Here is a 16,165-nt window from a genome sequence, read left to right as displayed (position 1 = left end):
TCACGTCACGGGATACACTGCTGCTCTGTGTATTGTATGTTTGTTTCCAGTGTATTTTTAAACCTCATTGAGATATTCAACAGTCTCATTTCCATCTCTCAGGTCTCAGCATGATGAGAAAATGACTCAATTCTTCAAAAACAACTTCACCGAGGACCGGTGGCGAAAAGCAGCTCTAAAAAACGCTTTCTCCCTGCTGGGAAAGCAGCGCTTTGAACAGTCTGCTGCTTTTTTCCTATTAGCTGGCTCCCTTAAAGACGCAATAGAGGTGAAGAGAAATAAACACACACACACTTTCTGATTTACACACATAGATACCCAGGCACAGCTTATTACTTCTGAGTCTTCTCCTGGTCTCTGTTTTCATTTCCCTCACAGTGGCAGTAAAATGAAAGAAATGAAAGTCTATCAAATTTAAATTTCTACATGAAGCATAATAATGATATATGTTGCTGAGAGCAGCCTTTGAGTAAACACTGAACGCTGATAAAATTCATAACAATCTTGCATATTTTTCTTTGGCCTTAGGTTTACAGCCACACAGTCAAAACATGCAGATAGAAAATAACAAGAAAGCAACTTTGAGCATTATGTGTTTCTAACTCAAGGTAAAGTGAGACAAGAATAACCAAGTTAAGAAAATCTAGAATGACTACATGCAAATTACATTCCTAGGTCCATGCTCGGTGAGCTCTGTTGGAGTTTCACAGCAACAAAATAACAGGGTCTACATAGTCTGTTATTAGTATGAAAAAATGGGGGAAATTTTTATTTATCACATTCTATGTCTTTAAGTATGGAAAAATTACATCTTGATTTTGGAGAAAAGTTTGAGTTTCTATACTCTTTCTTATTCTGCAAAGACAAAATAATGGCATTCCAGCAAAATAAAAGCATTTTTACATAAATTTATGTTAAGATGTTCATCTGTGTATTTGGTAATGCTAATCATAACGTTTTTTGTCCAGTTTGATCACAGTAGTTTATGACTTACAAACATATTTACAATTTAACATTTAAAACAAAATCCAAAAAGGTTGTTGTCTTTTGTTTTTGGTCACTACTTCAGCTTAACTCTGCATTTATTCAGTTGATTTGTGAAATGAAGGTATCGCTTGTCATAAATTACAGGATCTAATTTAGAATGTGTTAGGAACAATTGTTAGAACCCTCAAACTTTTAGCTCTATTAACTGTTGCTCTATCATCGATCAGAATTACCTGAGTATTATGAATTCAGCCGTTTGAAAATGTGTCATGTTGTCTTGTTAGTTTACCCTTCGTATAAAGTTTAGTTGTACAGTACTGTAGACTGAACGCTCCTTCATGATGTGCAGGTGTTGATGGAGAAGATGGAGGATCTCCAGTTAGCCATGATAGTAGCGAGGCTGTACGAAGCCGACTTTGATAATTCGTCCACCTGCCAAGGCCTCCTGTACGAGAAGGTTCTGGGTTGCAACCGGGACGGGAGCGCTTATCACTGCTCCAGGCTGCATCCAGACCCGTTCCTTCGCAGCATAGCCTACTGGATCATGAAAGATTACACCCGAGCCCTGGACACACTATTGGAGAGAAACCCAAAAGAAGAGGAGAATCCGGGTAAGCAGAAAACCTGGGGGATAAAATGAGTCTTACTTGCTTTCATCATGATTTTTGTTGTATGCAATTCTTATTCTTCATCTCCTTCTCTTCCCTCTTGTGCGTCAGATGTGATGGTGAAGTCTTGCAACCCTGTGGTGTTTAGTTTCTATAACTACTTAAGGACACATCCTTTGATCATCCGTCGGCACTTTGCGAATCCAGAAGGCACGGCGACAAATGTGGGCCTTACTGCTGAGAAAAGCGGTGCCGATGAGATCAACCTTATAGAGCGCAAACTGTTCTTCACTACTGCCAATGCACACTTTAAAGTAAGCTCAGTTCTGAAACGGTTACTATCCAGTAGATGTCTTTAATCTTTGATTTGTCATAATTATGTGAGGTTGATCTGTTTACCATGTTTATTTTGTTCTGTAGGTGGGTTGCCCGGTTTTGGCTCTGGAAGTGCTCTCCAAGATTCCCAAAGTAAGCCGGAAATCTGGCTCCTCGTCTCCCAGCAAAGCTCCGTCGAAGGCAAATGTGAATGCGAGCCAGCCGTTAGAAAATGGCACCCAAGGCGGTTTGGACCGGGGCTCCTCCGCAGCGCCGGCTCCTGCCTGGGGAGCCAACGATAGCGTTGGTGGGCTGGACTGGAGCCAGCCTGTTGTCAAGGTGAAGGAAGACGAGCTGCAGCTCGACTGGGGCGATGACAAGGAAGATGATGAAGATGAGGATGAAGATGGCTTAACCATGAAGAAACCAGAGATCGAGGACAAAGGCTCAAAGAATGATGGTCCCAAACTGCATAGAGAAGACTCACAGGTATATATAGCTATTAAAAACAGCTCAAATCACAGATGAAATCTGTCCTTATTTATTTTTGTTTTCACTTTGCTTTAATATTCATATTTTTCTTTTCATAATCAGTTTGAACAAACTGCTATATATACAACAATCATACACATAAAATAAATGTCTTCAGTCAGGAGCAGCAATCCCACCAAAACATCAATCTTTATTTTCTTTGACTCAATCAAATTGTCCTGTGTTTTTTGTCGCTGTTCTGTAAATGTCTATTTTGGCTATTTTTCCTTGTGTTGGTCTTCCTGTAGTGTGTCATTTTTTCCATTATTTTCAGCTTCTTCTACAGTTTGTATCTGTTGGGTTACAGTAAGGGATCTTTTACTGTAACCCAACACTACTATGTGTATTTTAACCAAATATCCGTTTCCTTTTTTATGCTTTCTGTAGATAAATTACACAGGCTTAGTGTTGCACAAGTAATAGGATTCTTGTAACCCAAGTATTTTCAGTAACAAATTATGTGACTTCTTCCTAAATTATTTTATCACATTTTCAAAAAATGTGCGCAAGTTCTGCCTCTAATTTTCCATAATCTCACCAATAGGTACATTTTTGAAATCTTTTTTTTACTTTACTCATAAATGTATCTAATAAAATGCCAGCTGAGGAAGTAATGTGTGATTTGGCCAATGCTTTTAAAGAGATCTATGATAAGTGGCTGTGGCATTATAAATGAAAGAAAGAATCTTACTATAAACAAAATAATAATAATTTATGGTTCAGAGTTCAGCATAAATTTGCTCTAAAATTCTGAGGATCCTCTAGAAATGTCTCTAAAAGTTTTTATGTCAAGTACCTCCTTAGCAGCACTACCAATGGCTTATTTTGATGGAAAAATAGCCGCTGTCTCTTTATCTGATGAACAGTCATGTACTGTATCAGAGTTGATATGTTTGTATTTAACTTGCAAACAGTTAATAGCAAGATTTGTTCTTTATGACACTAAAAGCTGCCCAAGTACCACCAGTGGAGTTCATAGAACATCCTGAAAAACCATGGCTTAGGGCAGTGGTTCTCAAACTTTTTTCAGTGATGTACCCCCTTAAAAATATATTTTTAGTCAAGTACCCCCTGACACGGGCAAAACATTTTTGGAATAAAAAAGAGGTACAGTGCCTTCTTTTTCACTTTATCTGTACTTTCAGCAGCATTGCTGCTACGCTTTAGCCACGTCTCCATAGTTACAGTGTAATCATGATAACGACAGGTCATTGACGAGTGCCCTGGGTCCATGGTCAAACTAACTTGGTGGGGGGGGTCCGTTTTATTTTAAAGAATATTGAAACTAAATACTGAATATAAAATTCAGTGCATGAACACACATTTATATTTTATCGAACTTTTTACAAAATTATTTTTCCCAAGGCTTATTATGAGGAGCCTACTGATTTTTTTAAAAATATTTTGAAAAGCTTCACGTACCCCCTGCAGTACCTCCACGTACCCCCAGGGGTACGCGTACCCCCATTTCAGAACCACTGGCTTAGAGGATTATTATTAGAAGATGAAGTAATATTTCATACTTTATAGGACTGCTTTTTTATATATCGTTTTTAAATCCTATAAACACTCAGTTTTCTTGTTTTTTAGGGTGAGTCCGAAGTGGATGTGATTGCAGAGCAGCTGAAGTTTCGTGCGTGTTTGAAGATCCTGATGACCGAGCTGCGAACGCTGGCCACGGGTTTCGAGGTAGATGGAGGGAAGCTCCGCTTTCAGCTCTACAGCTGGTTGGAGAAGGAGATTGCAGCAATGCACAAGATTTGCAACTACAAGGTAAACGCCAAGAAAATGAACTCAGCTGGGGAGATCAGAAAGCTTTTCTCATTTAGTAATTCTCTGTACATATTGGTTAAAATACACAGGTGGAGGGAATAGAGGAAGGCCCAGAGGTCGAGAGGGATCGTACAGCATCTGTGGACATTTCAGACGAGGCGCTGGAGAACATGGAGGCCGGGGCTTACGAGCGTCACCAGATGGAGCGACGTCGTCTTCAAGCCAAGCAGCAGCACTCTGAGAGGCGTAAAGCCTGGCTGAGGAAGAACCAGGCCCTGCTGAGGGTCTTCCTGTCCTACTGCAGCCTTCACGGAGCCAAAGGAGGAGGGGTCACCTCCGTCCGTATGGAGCTTCTCTTCCTTCTGCAGGAGAGCCAGCAGGTGCACGCCATGCTGCCATTCACACATCCTTCATTTGCTGTTTGAATGTTTGGCACAGTTTTGAACGCTTCGTCTGTGTTTGTGTAGGAGACCACGGTGAAGCAACTGCAGTCCCCTCTGCCTCTGCCTACGACCCTGCCTCTGCTGTCGGCGTGCATCGCCCCCACCAAGACGGTCATAGCCAATCCCGTTCTCCACCTCAGCAACCACATTCACGACATCCTCTACACCATCACAATGATGGAGGCTCCACCACATCCGGACATCATCGACGATCGGGTCAGGACTCAAAACGAGAATTTTTACATTTGAAACTTGCGGGGATTGAATAAATTATGCTTTTGTGACTACTCAGAGCACTTCTTTTTTTAAATATGCTAACTTACAGAAACTCTGTGTCGTAACTAAGGTGATTTTTTTGAATCTACTCCGTAAAGCACTGAAAACTGGAGCAGTGGCTTTTTTCTCTTCATCTCTATTCATATTTTATGGCAGAAGTTTGAGACCAGCTTGGAAAACATTTGGCACCACCAGTACCAAATGTCACTGATGCTTAAAACAGAGAACAAGTTGCAAGCTTCTTGTCAATTCATGTGTGCTTGAGTTTGAACACAACCCAATGTTCTGCCAAAAAAATATTCTTTTTAAGGAAAGTACTGCTGGAGTTGGAAGTGTGCAGCTTTTCCTTGTATTTGTTGTTCATTTTCATGATATAATAACTATTCTTTCATCCTCAGGTAAATGCTCTTCACACCCTAGCAGCGTCTCTTTCTGCTTGTGTCTACCAAGCCCTATGTGACAGTCACAGTTACAGGTAACCACAGGTCCATCATTCGGTGAGAGACTTGATTTAACCCACTACGTGGTGAAAATAAACACTGTTTTGTCCTCTCAGCAGTCAAACAGAAGCCAACCAGTTCACAGGGATGGTCTACCAGGGGCTGCTGCTAAGTGAAAGGAAGCGGCTTCGCACAGAAAGCATTGAAGAACATGTTACTCCGAACTCTGCTCCTGCGCAGTGGCCTGGTAACCAGACACTCTTCTTAGGGTTTTCAACATTAAGGAGAGCTTCCCTGCCCTTAGGGAGCAAATCAAAACATGCATCCCCCCCAACTACATTAGTGCGATTATTTCCGTAAACGTTTTGCTCTTCCTATGCTTGATGTTCCAGTCACACATATTTCACTGATGTTGTAGGGTTTGCCTGCTTTAGATTACAGTAAGAGCTTATGGACAAACAATGAACTTGATTTAAGTTGCAAAATGTACTGTAGAAATGAATAAATGGACATCGTATATTCAGACAAAATTAAACCAGTGACAGAAACAATTCCCCCGAAACATCAACATTTCAAAAGATGCCAAAAACGCCACAAACATTAATGAATGAGTCGAGGGCAGTTTAGCTGAATTGAAACATTAACTGAAAATAATCAGTTGTCCTATTTCAGGATCTTAAATAGTTTTATCACAAACTTATCAAAAAATAATCAAATTTCACCAACAGTAAAATTAACAGCCCTTGACAAAGCCTGCTGAATTTTGAAACTCCAAATCAGGTTTTATTGAGTTTTGGGATGTAAAAACCAGACGGGTTCACTCCTGCCAAGCACAGCCAGCACTTTTATGACAGCGCCACCGGTGGCTGGATGAATGAACAGGCTTATAGGCTTGGTGGAAGTTGGTTGAATACCTGCAGTTATTTTGACCCCCCTGTAGAGCTCTGGCGCCCGTACTTTGAAAAGCCCTGCTCTACATGGAACAATAAAGATGACAGAGACTATAATAATTTTCCAGAATCCTCACTGGGTGAGCGGGATGAGGAAGTAGCATATATGAAAGCATCAAAGGGATGACTTGGAGGAAATGTGAACAGCAGAGGGAGGTCTGTGTGTGTGTGGGTGTGTGTGTGTGTGTGTGTGTGTGTGTGTGTGTGTGTGTGTGTGTGTGCAGGGAGCTGGGGAAGCAAAGCAGACAATCTGTGTTTATGCAGAGAGGCAGGTGGTGTTCTATAATAGGAGCTCCATGGCCTCCAGGAAAGAAATAGAAAGACAGAGACTTATCATGCAAATGTTTCATAAAAGAGCTCTTCATTGTGTCTGTTTTCTTTTTTTTTTTCTATGACTTTGCAAATAATTTTGGGGAAAGAATAAAAGCACCGTGTCCCCCCTCGCTGCAGGTGTGTCCTCCCTGATCTCCCTGTTGACGTCTGCGAGGGAGGAGGACCAGCCGAGGCTCAGCGTTAGGCTGTGCGAGGCGGTCGTGGCTGTTTATCTTTCGCTGCTTATCCACGGCCTGGGCACTCACAACAGCAACGAACTCTTCCGCCTGGCCGCGCATCCCCTCAACAATCGCATGTGGGCGGCTGTCTTCGGAGGAGGAGCAAAAGTCATTATTAAGCCAAAGAGGCCTGAACTTCCACCAGGTAAAAAAAGAAAATGCAGTTTTGCATTCACACTCACACGGTCCTCACATCGTCTACATCCCCCTTTGCCCTCCTCTGGGTATTCACATCCCAACTAACTATGATCTCATCTTGCGTCCGAGGCGACCGCTCCATCTTTCCGGAGTCTGTCTCCATCATTTTTATTCACCTACCCCTGACCTGATGATGTTCCAAAGATGCTGCTGCTGCCACTTGTGTGTAGTGTCTTGTGTGAGTGTGCCCTCTGCCCTGTGTCCCAGTGCCAGCTGAGTTTGAGGCAGCCAGTCCAGAGGAATCTCAGGAGACAGGAAGACCTGAGCAGAGCAACCTCTCCCCAAACCCCTCTCCCATCCCCACTGAAACCCAGAACCCCAATCGACCCCCTCCTCCTGTTTCAAGGGGAGAGGGGCTGGGCACTGTGGCCCCAGCAACTAAGGCCAGCTGTGAGTAACGAGGCTGGTAGATTGCAGTGCTGGTTTGCAGGATTGCGGTGCATGGTAACTGTACAGGTTTGCGTTGTTGCCGATGCTTGACTGACTCTCCTGCCTCTCTCTCTCTCATGAAGCTCCTGCTGAATGCCCTTCGAGAACATTAGAGCTGATTAGTGCTATGAAGACATTTGTGCTCATTGTTATGATAAGCAGCAACCATGTGAGGGTGTGAGTGGATTTGTGTGCGTACGCAGCATCGCATGTTCATGTCGTAATGTCTTCTATGCTCATTTTTGTTGTGTCACTAAACAGCTGCCCTTAGCCAGGAGTGTTCAGTGGCCAAGGCTGAGCAGCCCTCTCAGACTAGATCTGAATCTGAAACTAAACCAGGTACACTTGAAGAGGGTTAAAGAACTATGTGTTATCTAGAATACTAGAATGACATCTACTATTTTTATAGCTGTATTTCATTCTGAATGTACTGTGCCTTGTAACTTTTTCACATCTTGACACATTACCACTACACACCTGGTTGGGTTTTGAGATTTTATGTTGTAGACCAACACAAAAGAGTGCATGTGAAGTGAAGGGGAAAAAAAATAAAAAGAATAAAAAAACGTTGACAAAAATCTCAAAAGTCACTTATGTATTTTCTGGGCCATTTTAGAGCACAATCAAGTAGCTGCATTACATTTGTTGTTTCAAATTGGTGTAAATATCAAACATGACTTGAAAGAAATTTGACTTTGTAATTTCACACTTTGAAATAGGCCTCTTTCTCTTTGAGAAGCTCCTACTCTTCACAACACTCTGCCTTCAGTACGTAATTGCAAAAGGGCTTCTCATTATGGCGCTTACAACCGTTTTTAGGAGTGTTGGACTAAGAAGTGGTGTGTATGATTAGCTCAGCAGATGAGCACTTCCACCAGATGTTTGCTAATTGCTGCTGGCTAGTCTGAAGGAGCTGAATTGGGGCGTTAGAAGGGAGGGCTGCTCTGAAAGGCAGAAGCTCATGAAGACCAAGGACCACAACAAACAGGTCCGGGGAATAGTTGTGAAGACGTTTCAAGCATGTTTGGGTCATAAAATAGTAGTCTAAGCTTAGAGCATCTTATGTGCCACTGTTAAATGTGTCATCTGAAAATGGAAAAAATGTTGCACATCTACAAACCTACCAAAACATGACTATCCACACGCTGTTCAGGGAGAGCCTAACTCAGAGAAGCAACCAATAGGCAACTCTGGAAGAGCTAAAGAGATTCACAGATAGGTGGGAGAATCTGTAGCAACGCAGCAACAATGAGAACTCATTGTTGAAAGCCTAAAAACGTACCATTCAAAGTTTTCTTTAAGTTTTATGTAGGAAAGGAACCAACATGTGGAAGAGGCTGCAGGAGTCTTAAGACTGGGGCAAAGGTTTACCTTCTAGCAGCACAGCGAATTAGAATGGTTTAGCCCACAGGTGTCAAACTCCAGTCCTCAAGGGCCACTGTCCTGCAGTTTTTAGATGTGCCACAGGTACAAAACACTGGAATGAAATGGCTTAATTACCTCAAGTTCTCCAGAGCCTTGATAATGACCTAATTATTCTATTCAGGTGTGGTGCAGCAGAGGCACATCTAAAAGCTGCAGGACAGTGGCCCTTGAGGACTGGAGTTTGACACACCTGGTTTAGCCGATCCATTTTATTTGTAAGATATTTTAAAAACTATGCATTATTTTTGTGTTGGTTTACAAAGTAAAATGACAATAAAATACATTGAAGTTTGACTTTGTATTGTGACAAAAAGTGAAAAGGTTTAAGAAGTATGAACTAGCGTTTGAGACTATATGAGCAAAAAACATTTTGCTTTTCTTGCGAAAATGTAGTGTGAATGCTGTAAGCTGAATGTTTTTTGGTGAAAATTGGAGAAGAATTTGAAGTCAACTGCAGAAGACTTGCAAAAGTGTAAGAAATGGGCAAATGCATCCGAAGAAAGCAAAAGCCCGCAAAACATATATAGTAGAACAGTTGAAGAGGAGTGAAAAAAATCCAACCCAAATTAGAAGTAGGTACAGAATACTGCTTTCAAATCTAAACTGCGAAGTCAGTTTGAGATAAAATGAGCTACAAAACTAGCTATACTAATAATGGCATGTAGGTTGTCACTAACAAGTTGACCTACAGTAAAATACCCAATGTAGCATATAATAACCCCCACATGTAAAAGCTAAAATTGGCAACAACAAAAAAAGGTAAAGCTAGCTAAAATGCCAATAGCATCAAGGCTAAATGTAACATGTTCTGTGAGATCTGAAAAACTCATGTAAAAGCAAAAAATATCTTAAACGTTACGCCTAGCTATTGGTAGCATGTAGGCATGACCTAACATGTTGACCCTCAGCAACATTATCCATGCAGTGTGAAAAAACCCATGTAAAAGCTAAAATTAGCTAAAATTAGCTAAAAAGGTAATGCTAGCTAAAATACCAATGATAGCATCGGAGGATTGAAATTGGGTTTAGATTGGGAACCATCAGAGCTAGTGGGGTCAATGTTTTTTTTTTGTTGTTTTTTTCCCCCCCGAAGATAAGATAATGCGAGCAAAAACTTGAAGAGGGATTTTATGAAATCTTCTAACGATGCAAAAAGGTTTAATTAAACAGGAATAGCTGAAGGATATGACTACATTTTACACTTTAAATGGCATTTTTAACTGAAGTAGTTAGAGCGCAAAGATTTTGCCACAATTCTTCTGGAAATTATGAGATGTTCCATTCAATTCAATGGAGGCTAAGATTATGACAAAAAGCTGAATATTTCCATGTGCAGTAGAAGATGTCAAACTAAAAGACAGCTGTAATGTCCTCAATGAGCGAAAAATGGCAGAAGTTGAATAAATAATAGATTTAATGTGTGGCTCTTTCGCCATGACTAAGTGTTTTTACTTGCGTATAACCTAATCCACACTTGCACTACCTATGCTGCTAGAAATTCAGGTTTATGGACAGAATTTAACACCGTTCATTTATAGTATTGCACTCTCCAGCTGTTATTGTGTGGAGAGAAGATTGGAGCTGGCATTTGGATGGCACATCTCTGTCATGTCTGATGTAGCTCTCAGCGCGGCCGGGAGCTACAAAGAGCTTGTTTGGAGCTCGGACGATCGTAAATGTCAGACTGTTGAATGAGATCTCTTGTTGAAACCCTGCCCTTTTGAGGTTTGCTGCAGTCTCACCTTCATGCTGCAGAAACCCAGCCATGCAGAAACTACATTTATTTTAGCTCCTTATTGACATCGTTAACACTTTTTAATAAAATAAACAATTATATCTGTCTCACTTGAGTGCTGTGGATTGAAGACAATCCTTTGTTTATGACTACTCGGCAAATGTGTCATCTGTGTTTGTCGTTTGTGTGTTTTAAGTATCACTTCCTGTTAGTTATTTATTTATTTATTTTTTTGTTATGTAATAGACTGTGTGGTATCTGTGTGTCTAACTGCACTGTCTACTCTGGTTTGTGTGTTGTCTTGTTTTGTCTGGTGCAATGCCAGAGATAGTCACCCAGGATGATGGTGCAGGTTTGTGCATACCCTACAGTGTCTTGCCCTGTGTCTCCATCCTAAATGTCTGTGTGTTTGTCTTCATGTCACCCTCTCCCAAATGGCTCAGTTTTCATTTGGGTGGTAAAGAGACAAAGCCAGTCCTGGTATTTCTGATATGAGTAAGATTGTTGTTTGCAGTTTTAACTCCAAGTCCATGTGGCTTAGGCCCCTGATAGAGTGTGGATGCAGTGTTCCTCCTTCTGATCTGCTTTTACCTGCTTCTGGAATGGAAATGAGGCTGAGCCTAAGCTCATCCTCATTCTTCTCGCAGCCTCCCGACAGCTTTCCTTTTCTGAGGTTAATCGTAAATATCTTAAGCTCCTTGTTGCTCCTTCACATGCCAGCGGCCCCCCCTCAGCCGCCTGCGGAGGATGTGGACCGATACAGGCGCAGATTCAACATGAGGATGCTGGTTCCTGGACGTCCTGTGAAGGAGACCCCCGCCACCCCGCCTCCTGTGCCTGCAGAGAGACCCACCTACAGAGAGAAGTTCATTCCCCCCGAGCTGAGCATGTGGGACTACTTCGTAGCGAAAGTAAGACATTAAACTGACAAGCGGTTCGTGTGACGCACAGTGTTATATAAAACAAGAATTATTTTTTCCCCCTTACCTTTATTCCTCTCTTCCTCTCAGCCTTTCCTCCCGCTTTCGGAGAGCAATGCTTTGTATGATTCAGACGAAAGTGGCGCTGAGGATGACGACGATGACGACGATGCCTTCCTCTCTGACACACAGATGACGGAGCATTCGGACTCCAACTCCTACAGGTTGGCTCTATCTTCTCCTGCTTAGATGTAATTTTTTTTTTTTGAGCCGGTGTTTCAGAGTGAAGTCTTACCGTTTGTTTTTTTTTTCGTTTTTTTTGGACTCAGCTGGGCTTTGATCCGTTTGGTTATGGTCAAACTGGCTCATCACAACGTCAAGAACTTTATTCCACTCACTGGGCTTGACTTCACAGGTACACCCTTTCTTATTTCTAAGCAGCTGCTTAAATCGAATGTGGACCAACACATGCAACACATCAGTACACTTCTAAATATATTTAACCACACACTCTTTGTTTGCTATAATCTCAGATCTACCAGTCACTTCCCCTCTCAGCAACGCAGTGTTGAAGACTTTGGAGAACTGGGAACAACTTTTACTGGAGCGGATGAACAAGTTTGAAGGTCCGCCTCCCAATTACATCAACACCTACCCCACTGACCTGAGCACGGGATCTGGGCCTGCCATACTGCGACACAAGGCCATGCTGGAGCCGGACAACACGCCCTTCAAGTTAGTGTACTCAATCATACAGTGTGGGTTGATGAATTATTTGAAAAAAAATGTCATTTTTATTTAAAGACTCTATTTTCACAAGCATTTGTATTTAGACCCCTTTACTCTGACGCAATTACATAAAATTTGGGGACAATTGCCTACCGTTTGTATATGTATAATTATGACTGGACGCTGTGAGTGCTTGGAAAATCAAAGTCAGATTGTTTGTTTGTACACAATTATGGGGAAAAAAAATACTATTCTGGTAGTATCACCAGAGTAGGGCAAGTGTTTTACAAATTGCTGGAAAAATCTAATTTTAATTAAAAAATTAACTGGATCGTTTTTGTTTGCTTTTTTTTTTTTGCTCTATTATTGTTTCCAGGAATAAAAGCCATCAGTCCTTCCCAGTTCGACGTCTTTGGCATTTCCTGGTCAAACAGGAAGTTCTCCAGGAGGCTTTGATTCGTTACATCTTCACCAAGAAAAGGAAGCAGAGTGAGGTCAGCAGAAGACTCAAAAAGAGAATCCTGGTTCAGTTTTCACTGATTAGCTGACTAAAAACAACATATCTACTTATTAAACGGTTCTTTACTTGATCTGGCCCGTTGGATCGATTTTATTCCATATTTTGTCCGTAATTAAGAACAACCTCCCACATGATTATTTTGTTGGTTTGAAGAGATCCTTCAGATTCTTTCAGTGAGGGTTTTATTTATATGTTGTGAAGAGTCTTATCTGCGATGAATAACTTTCTTAATGTTCTCACTTTAATGTAACACATAAGTTTTCCATCTGGTTGAAAATCAGAGCAGGACTAAAGCAAAATCAAATCTCAGCTTGTTTTCTTCTTTCTTTCTTAATTGTTTATTATTATCATTATTATTATTTTTATTTGCATGCGGATAAATGCTAAATATAAACAATTAAAGAACACTGTAACATTTGTAGCCTTAGCAAATTTGCAATACACATCACCACAACCTATAACAACACAAAACACTATAAGACAATAAAACAACATAGCAAGATAAAATATCATACACAGCATAAATCCTAGAATTTACTTGAAGTAGACCACAATGAAACGAGAAGTCATGGAACCATAGTGCTGGTAACCATGACTACAAAGCTGGTCTTCTTTAAGAAAGTCTTAAAATGTTCCAGTCTGGAATCAGTGTCAAGTCCACATATTAAAACTTTACAAAACATATCCATTTTAATAAATGTCATAGAGGCACAGGCAAAAACTGTTTTATAAAACTTTAAAATGGTTTTACTTTTGGAATAAAAACGTTGTGGTGATCTAATGAAAGTTATCTACTGCAGATAAAACATTGACTACTCACAAGTACATGATAAAACCCCAATTTGAAAATTTTGAACTGTTCCTGTAAGGATGGGGCAAACTATCCATGTTTGATGACATTGTTTTTTAACCTTCTCACTTTATCTTGCAAACCAGTTTAATTTTTTAGATGAACAGACCAAGAATCACAACGTTAGATTACAATAACCATTATATGCTCAGTGAAAGGATTAATTAGGCTCATTTAAATGAAGCAGGTATTATTTTGTTAGGTCGAAGGAAGAAAGCCATCGAATCTTTATTATGATTTTACCACGTTTGTACAGTTTTCCTCCAGTATGAACAAACGATCTACAAAGAGCTCATGCAATTTTGCATTGAAAGCTTCCTGCTTTGATGTCTTTTGAGACCTTTTAGTGTGATTATTTGGACCAGTGAAGAATCGTCCATCAAACAGAGTGGAGACCTGACCATCCACCATAATGCTGTCAGACAGAGGGAGTTGCCCACTGAGCTTTTTCTTTCTCTAGTTATGTTTTTTCTTAGTATCATTATCTTTGCTTTGACTTCTCATCTTTAATCAAGCACAAGGCAGATCACTGCCTTCTGTGATGTTTGGATTTGTTTGGAAGAAAGTAATAACTTATTCCCCCCCCAAAAAAAGAAAAAGAAAAGCTTTTATACCTACGAGACGCGTTCCAGAGGATTCGTGTGCTTAGTCTCGTGTTATTATAAGTGATTTGAGTGAGATTTCAGGCAGCAGCTACAAATTATCTATAACATTCAGATTCACTGTTCATCCATTCTAATGACGAGGACTTTATTTCAAGAGACAAATTTAGTTATTTCTATTTTTTTACAAAATTACAATGAGATTCTGTGAGTCCTCTTCATTTTCATTTCATGTTTTTTTTTTCTGTTTGTGCATGTGTTTTGTGTTGTGCCATGTTGGTTTGTTCCGTGTCTATATTGCCTCTGTGTGTTGTGTAGTCTTTAGAGAACCATGTGGACCGTATAAACCCAAACTGCATAGCTGGAGCTAGCAGTCCCTATAAGGTAGTATCATTTACTGTCCCAGACCGGGCCCTTTTGTCTCTGAGCATCACTGCAAAGCCAAGCTTGAAGGAGGAAATGCATGAAAATGTTTATAAAAATTTTAAAAAAATAAAAAGTCTGCCGCATAAGGTTTTGGTTTGCGGGTTGTGGCGTCACCAAACTGGGTGAAGTACTGGTTTTCTCCTCTCCAGCTTGGCCTAATAGTGACCGTTCTGGCTTTTTGATTTTTTTTACATTTATTTTTCCATAAAGTCTCCTCCTGGCTTTTGATCCTTTCCTCTCACTGGGACATCCGTTCACATTTCTCCTCACAACCAAATCCTAAAAATAACACGTCTCCCTTTCACTGCTTTTTTCCTGCCTAACTGGACTGATTCTGCTGGACTTAAAGCAAGCAAGCGATGGCACACTCAGTAGATCCACTAACTTGCATGCTCACTGTCAGGGCTGCCGGAGGCTTTTGTAGCTGTGCAGTGTTTTTTTACAAAACCTTTATACTTACATTGAAGCCAGGCGTCTACCATGCAGTGGTGCATCTCCACAAACTAAAGTGCTATCAGAAAGTGACATTTTTGTTGGTAATTCAGTTGAAAAAGTGGAACAGTTTTACAGATCCACTGCTCATAGAGTGATACATATTTGTTCTACCAATTTTGACATAAAAAGAAATGTAAAATTCAGTTTCTTAGAACAAAATAGTTGTAATGCAAGAAAGTGTTAGCCTACTGAAACAAATGGGCGGTTTCAGCGCCAAAATTAAGACTACAGTATTGCGCACCCAGTGGTTGAAACTTTCTTGTCGCAGGAGATTATATCCATTACATAACCGGATACGATCTGATTAATGATGGGCCGACACCGGTAACTGAGCAAGCGGACGACACTCACAAATAAGGAGGAGGATATTCACTTGCGTTAGCTTTGGAGAGGCTAACTCCTCTCTGCCTGCTAGGAGAGGCTGCTAGCATGCAGAGGCTATATGCTAGCAGCCTCTCCTACCATGAAGAGGTTGGTCACCCACTGCATTTCCTTCTTCTTCCACCGGCCACCCTGGTTTCCAAATGAAATACAAAATCCATCCTCCAGTCCTTTTCCCCCTCAGTTTAGCTAAGTTGTTTTGACATAATGTCTGGTTCAGGATTGGATTAGCACAACCAGTATAACAGCTTTTGCTAATGGTAACGTAGGTCGTGACATTTCTGTGTAAAAATGAATTTTTATTAGTTTTGTGCAATAAAATATTCAAAGAGTAATACATTTTTGGTTGTATGAGTTAACAATCATGGAAATTAACAGAAATAGATGTTTGAAATATATCACTATGTGTAACAAATCCGTATGAGTTTCATTTCTTAAAATTGAATTACTGAAATAAATAAACCTTCCGATATAATTCTAATTTACTGAGATGCATCTGTAATATTCTTATTACTGCCTTTCTCTTTTATTTGAATGAAACTTCATGGTGCGGGAATCTTTTCTGAAGCAACTCAAAAAAT

The 16,165-nt window shown here is 40.6% G+C and overlaps 1 protein-coding gene across 7 annotated transcripts in view; it reads left to right on the top strand.

Annotated features, from left to right (window-relative positions):
• The window catches only part of dmxl2 (Dmx-like 2), a 72,627-nt gene that overhangs the window by 50,410 nt on the left and 6,052 nt on the right, over window positions 1-16,165 (top strand). For 2 of the 7 annotated variants that reach the window (XM_028013785.1, XM_028013784.1), the window contains 17 exons: window positions 103-268; window positions 1,337-1,598; window positions 1,707-1,909; window positions 2,016-2,399; window positions 4,032-4,214; window positions 4,304-4,594; window positions 4,682-4,873; window positions 5,332-5,408; window positions 5,490-5,620; window positions 6,774-7,019; window positions 7,280-7,462; window positions 11,382-11,572; window positions 11,672-11,805; window positions 11,911-11,996; window positions 12,115-12,316; window positions 12,687-12,804; window positions 14,601-14,666. In XM_028013785.1, the coding sequence (XP_027869586.1) occupies window positions 103-268; window positions 1,337-1,598; window positions 1,707-1,909; window positions 2,016-2,399; window positions 4,032-4,214; window positions 4,304-4,594; window positions 4,682-4,873; window positions 5,332-5,408; window positions 5,490-5,620; window positions 6,774-7,019; window positions 7,280-7,462; window positions 11,382-11,572; window positions 11,672-11,805; window positions 11,911-11,996; window positions 12,115-12,316; window positions 12,687-12,804; window positions 14,601-14,666 (3,115 nt within the window). The remainder of the gene's footprint in view (window positions 1-102; window positions 269-1,336; window positions 1,599-1,706; window positions 1,910-2,015; window positions 2,400-4,031; window positions 4,215-4,303; window positions 4,595-4,681; window positions 4,874-5,331; window positions 5,409-5,489; window positions 5,621-6,773; window positions 7,020-7,279; window positions 7,463-11,381; window positions 11,573-11,671; window positions 11,806-11,910; window positions 11,997-12,114; window positions 12,317-12,686; window positions 12,805-14,600; window positions 14,667-16,165) is intronic. The other 5 variants (XM_028013786.1, XM_028013787.1, XM_028013788.1 and 2 more) reach the window with 5 other exon arrangements.

The sequence above is a fragment of the Xiphophorus couchianus genome, chromosome 4 (assembly GCF_001444195.1).
Source record: "Xiphophorus couchianus chromosome 4, X_couchianus-1.0, whole genome shotgun sequence".
NCBI lineage: Eukaryota > Metazoa > Chordata > Actinopteri > Cyprinodontiformes > Poeciliidae > Xiphophorus > Xiphophorus couchianus.
Note: the sequence above shows the minus strand (reverse complement) of the source record. Positions and strands in the feature narration are given on the sequence as shown.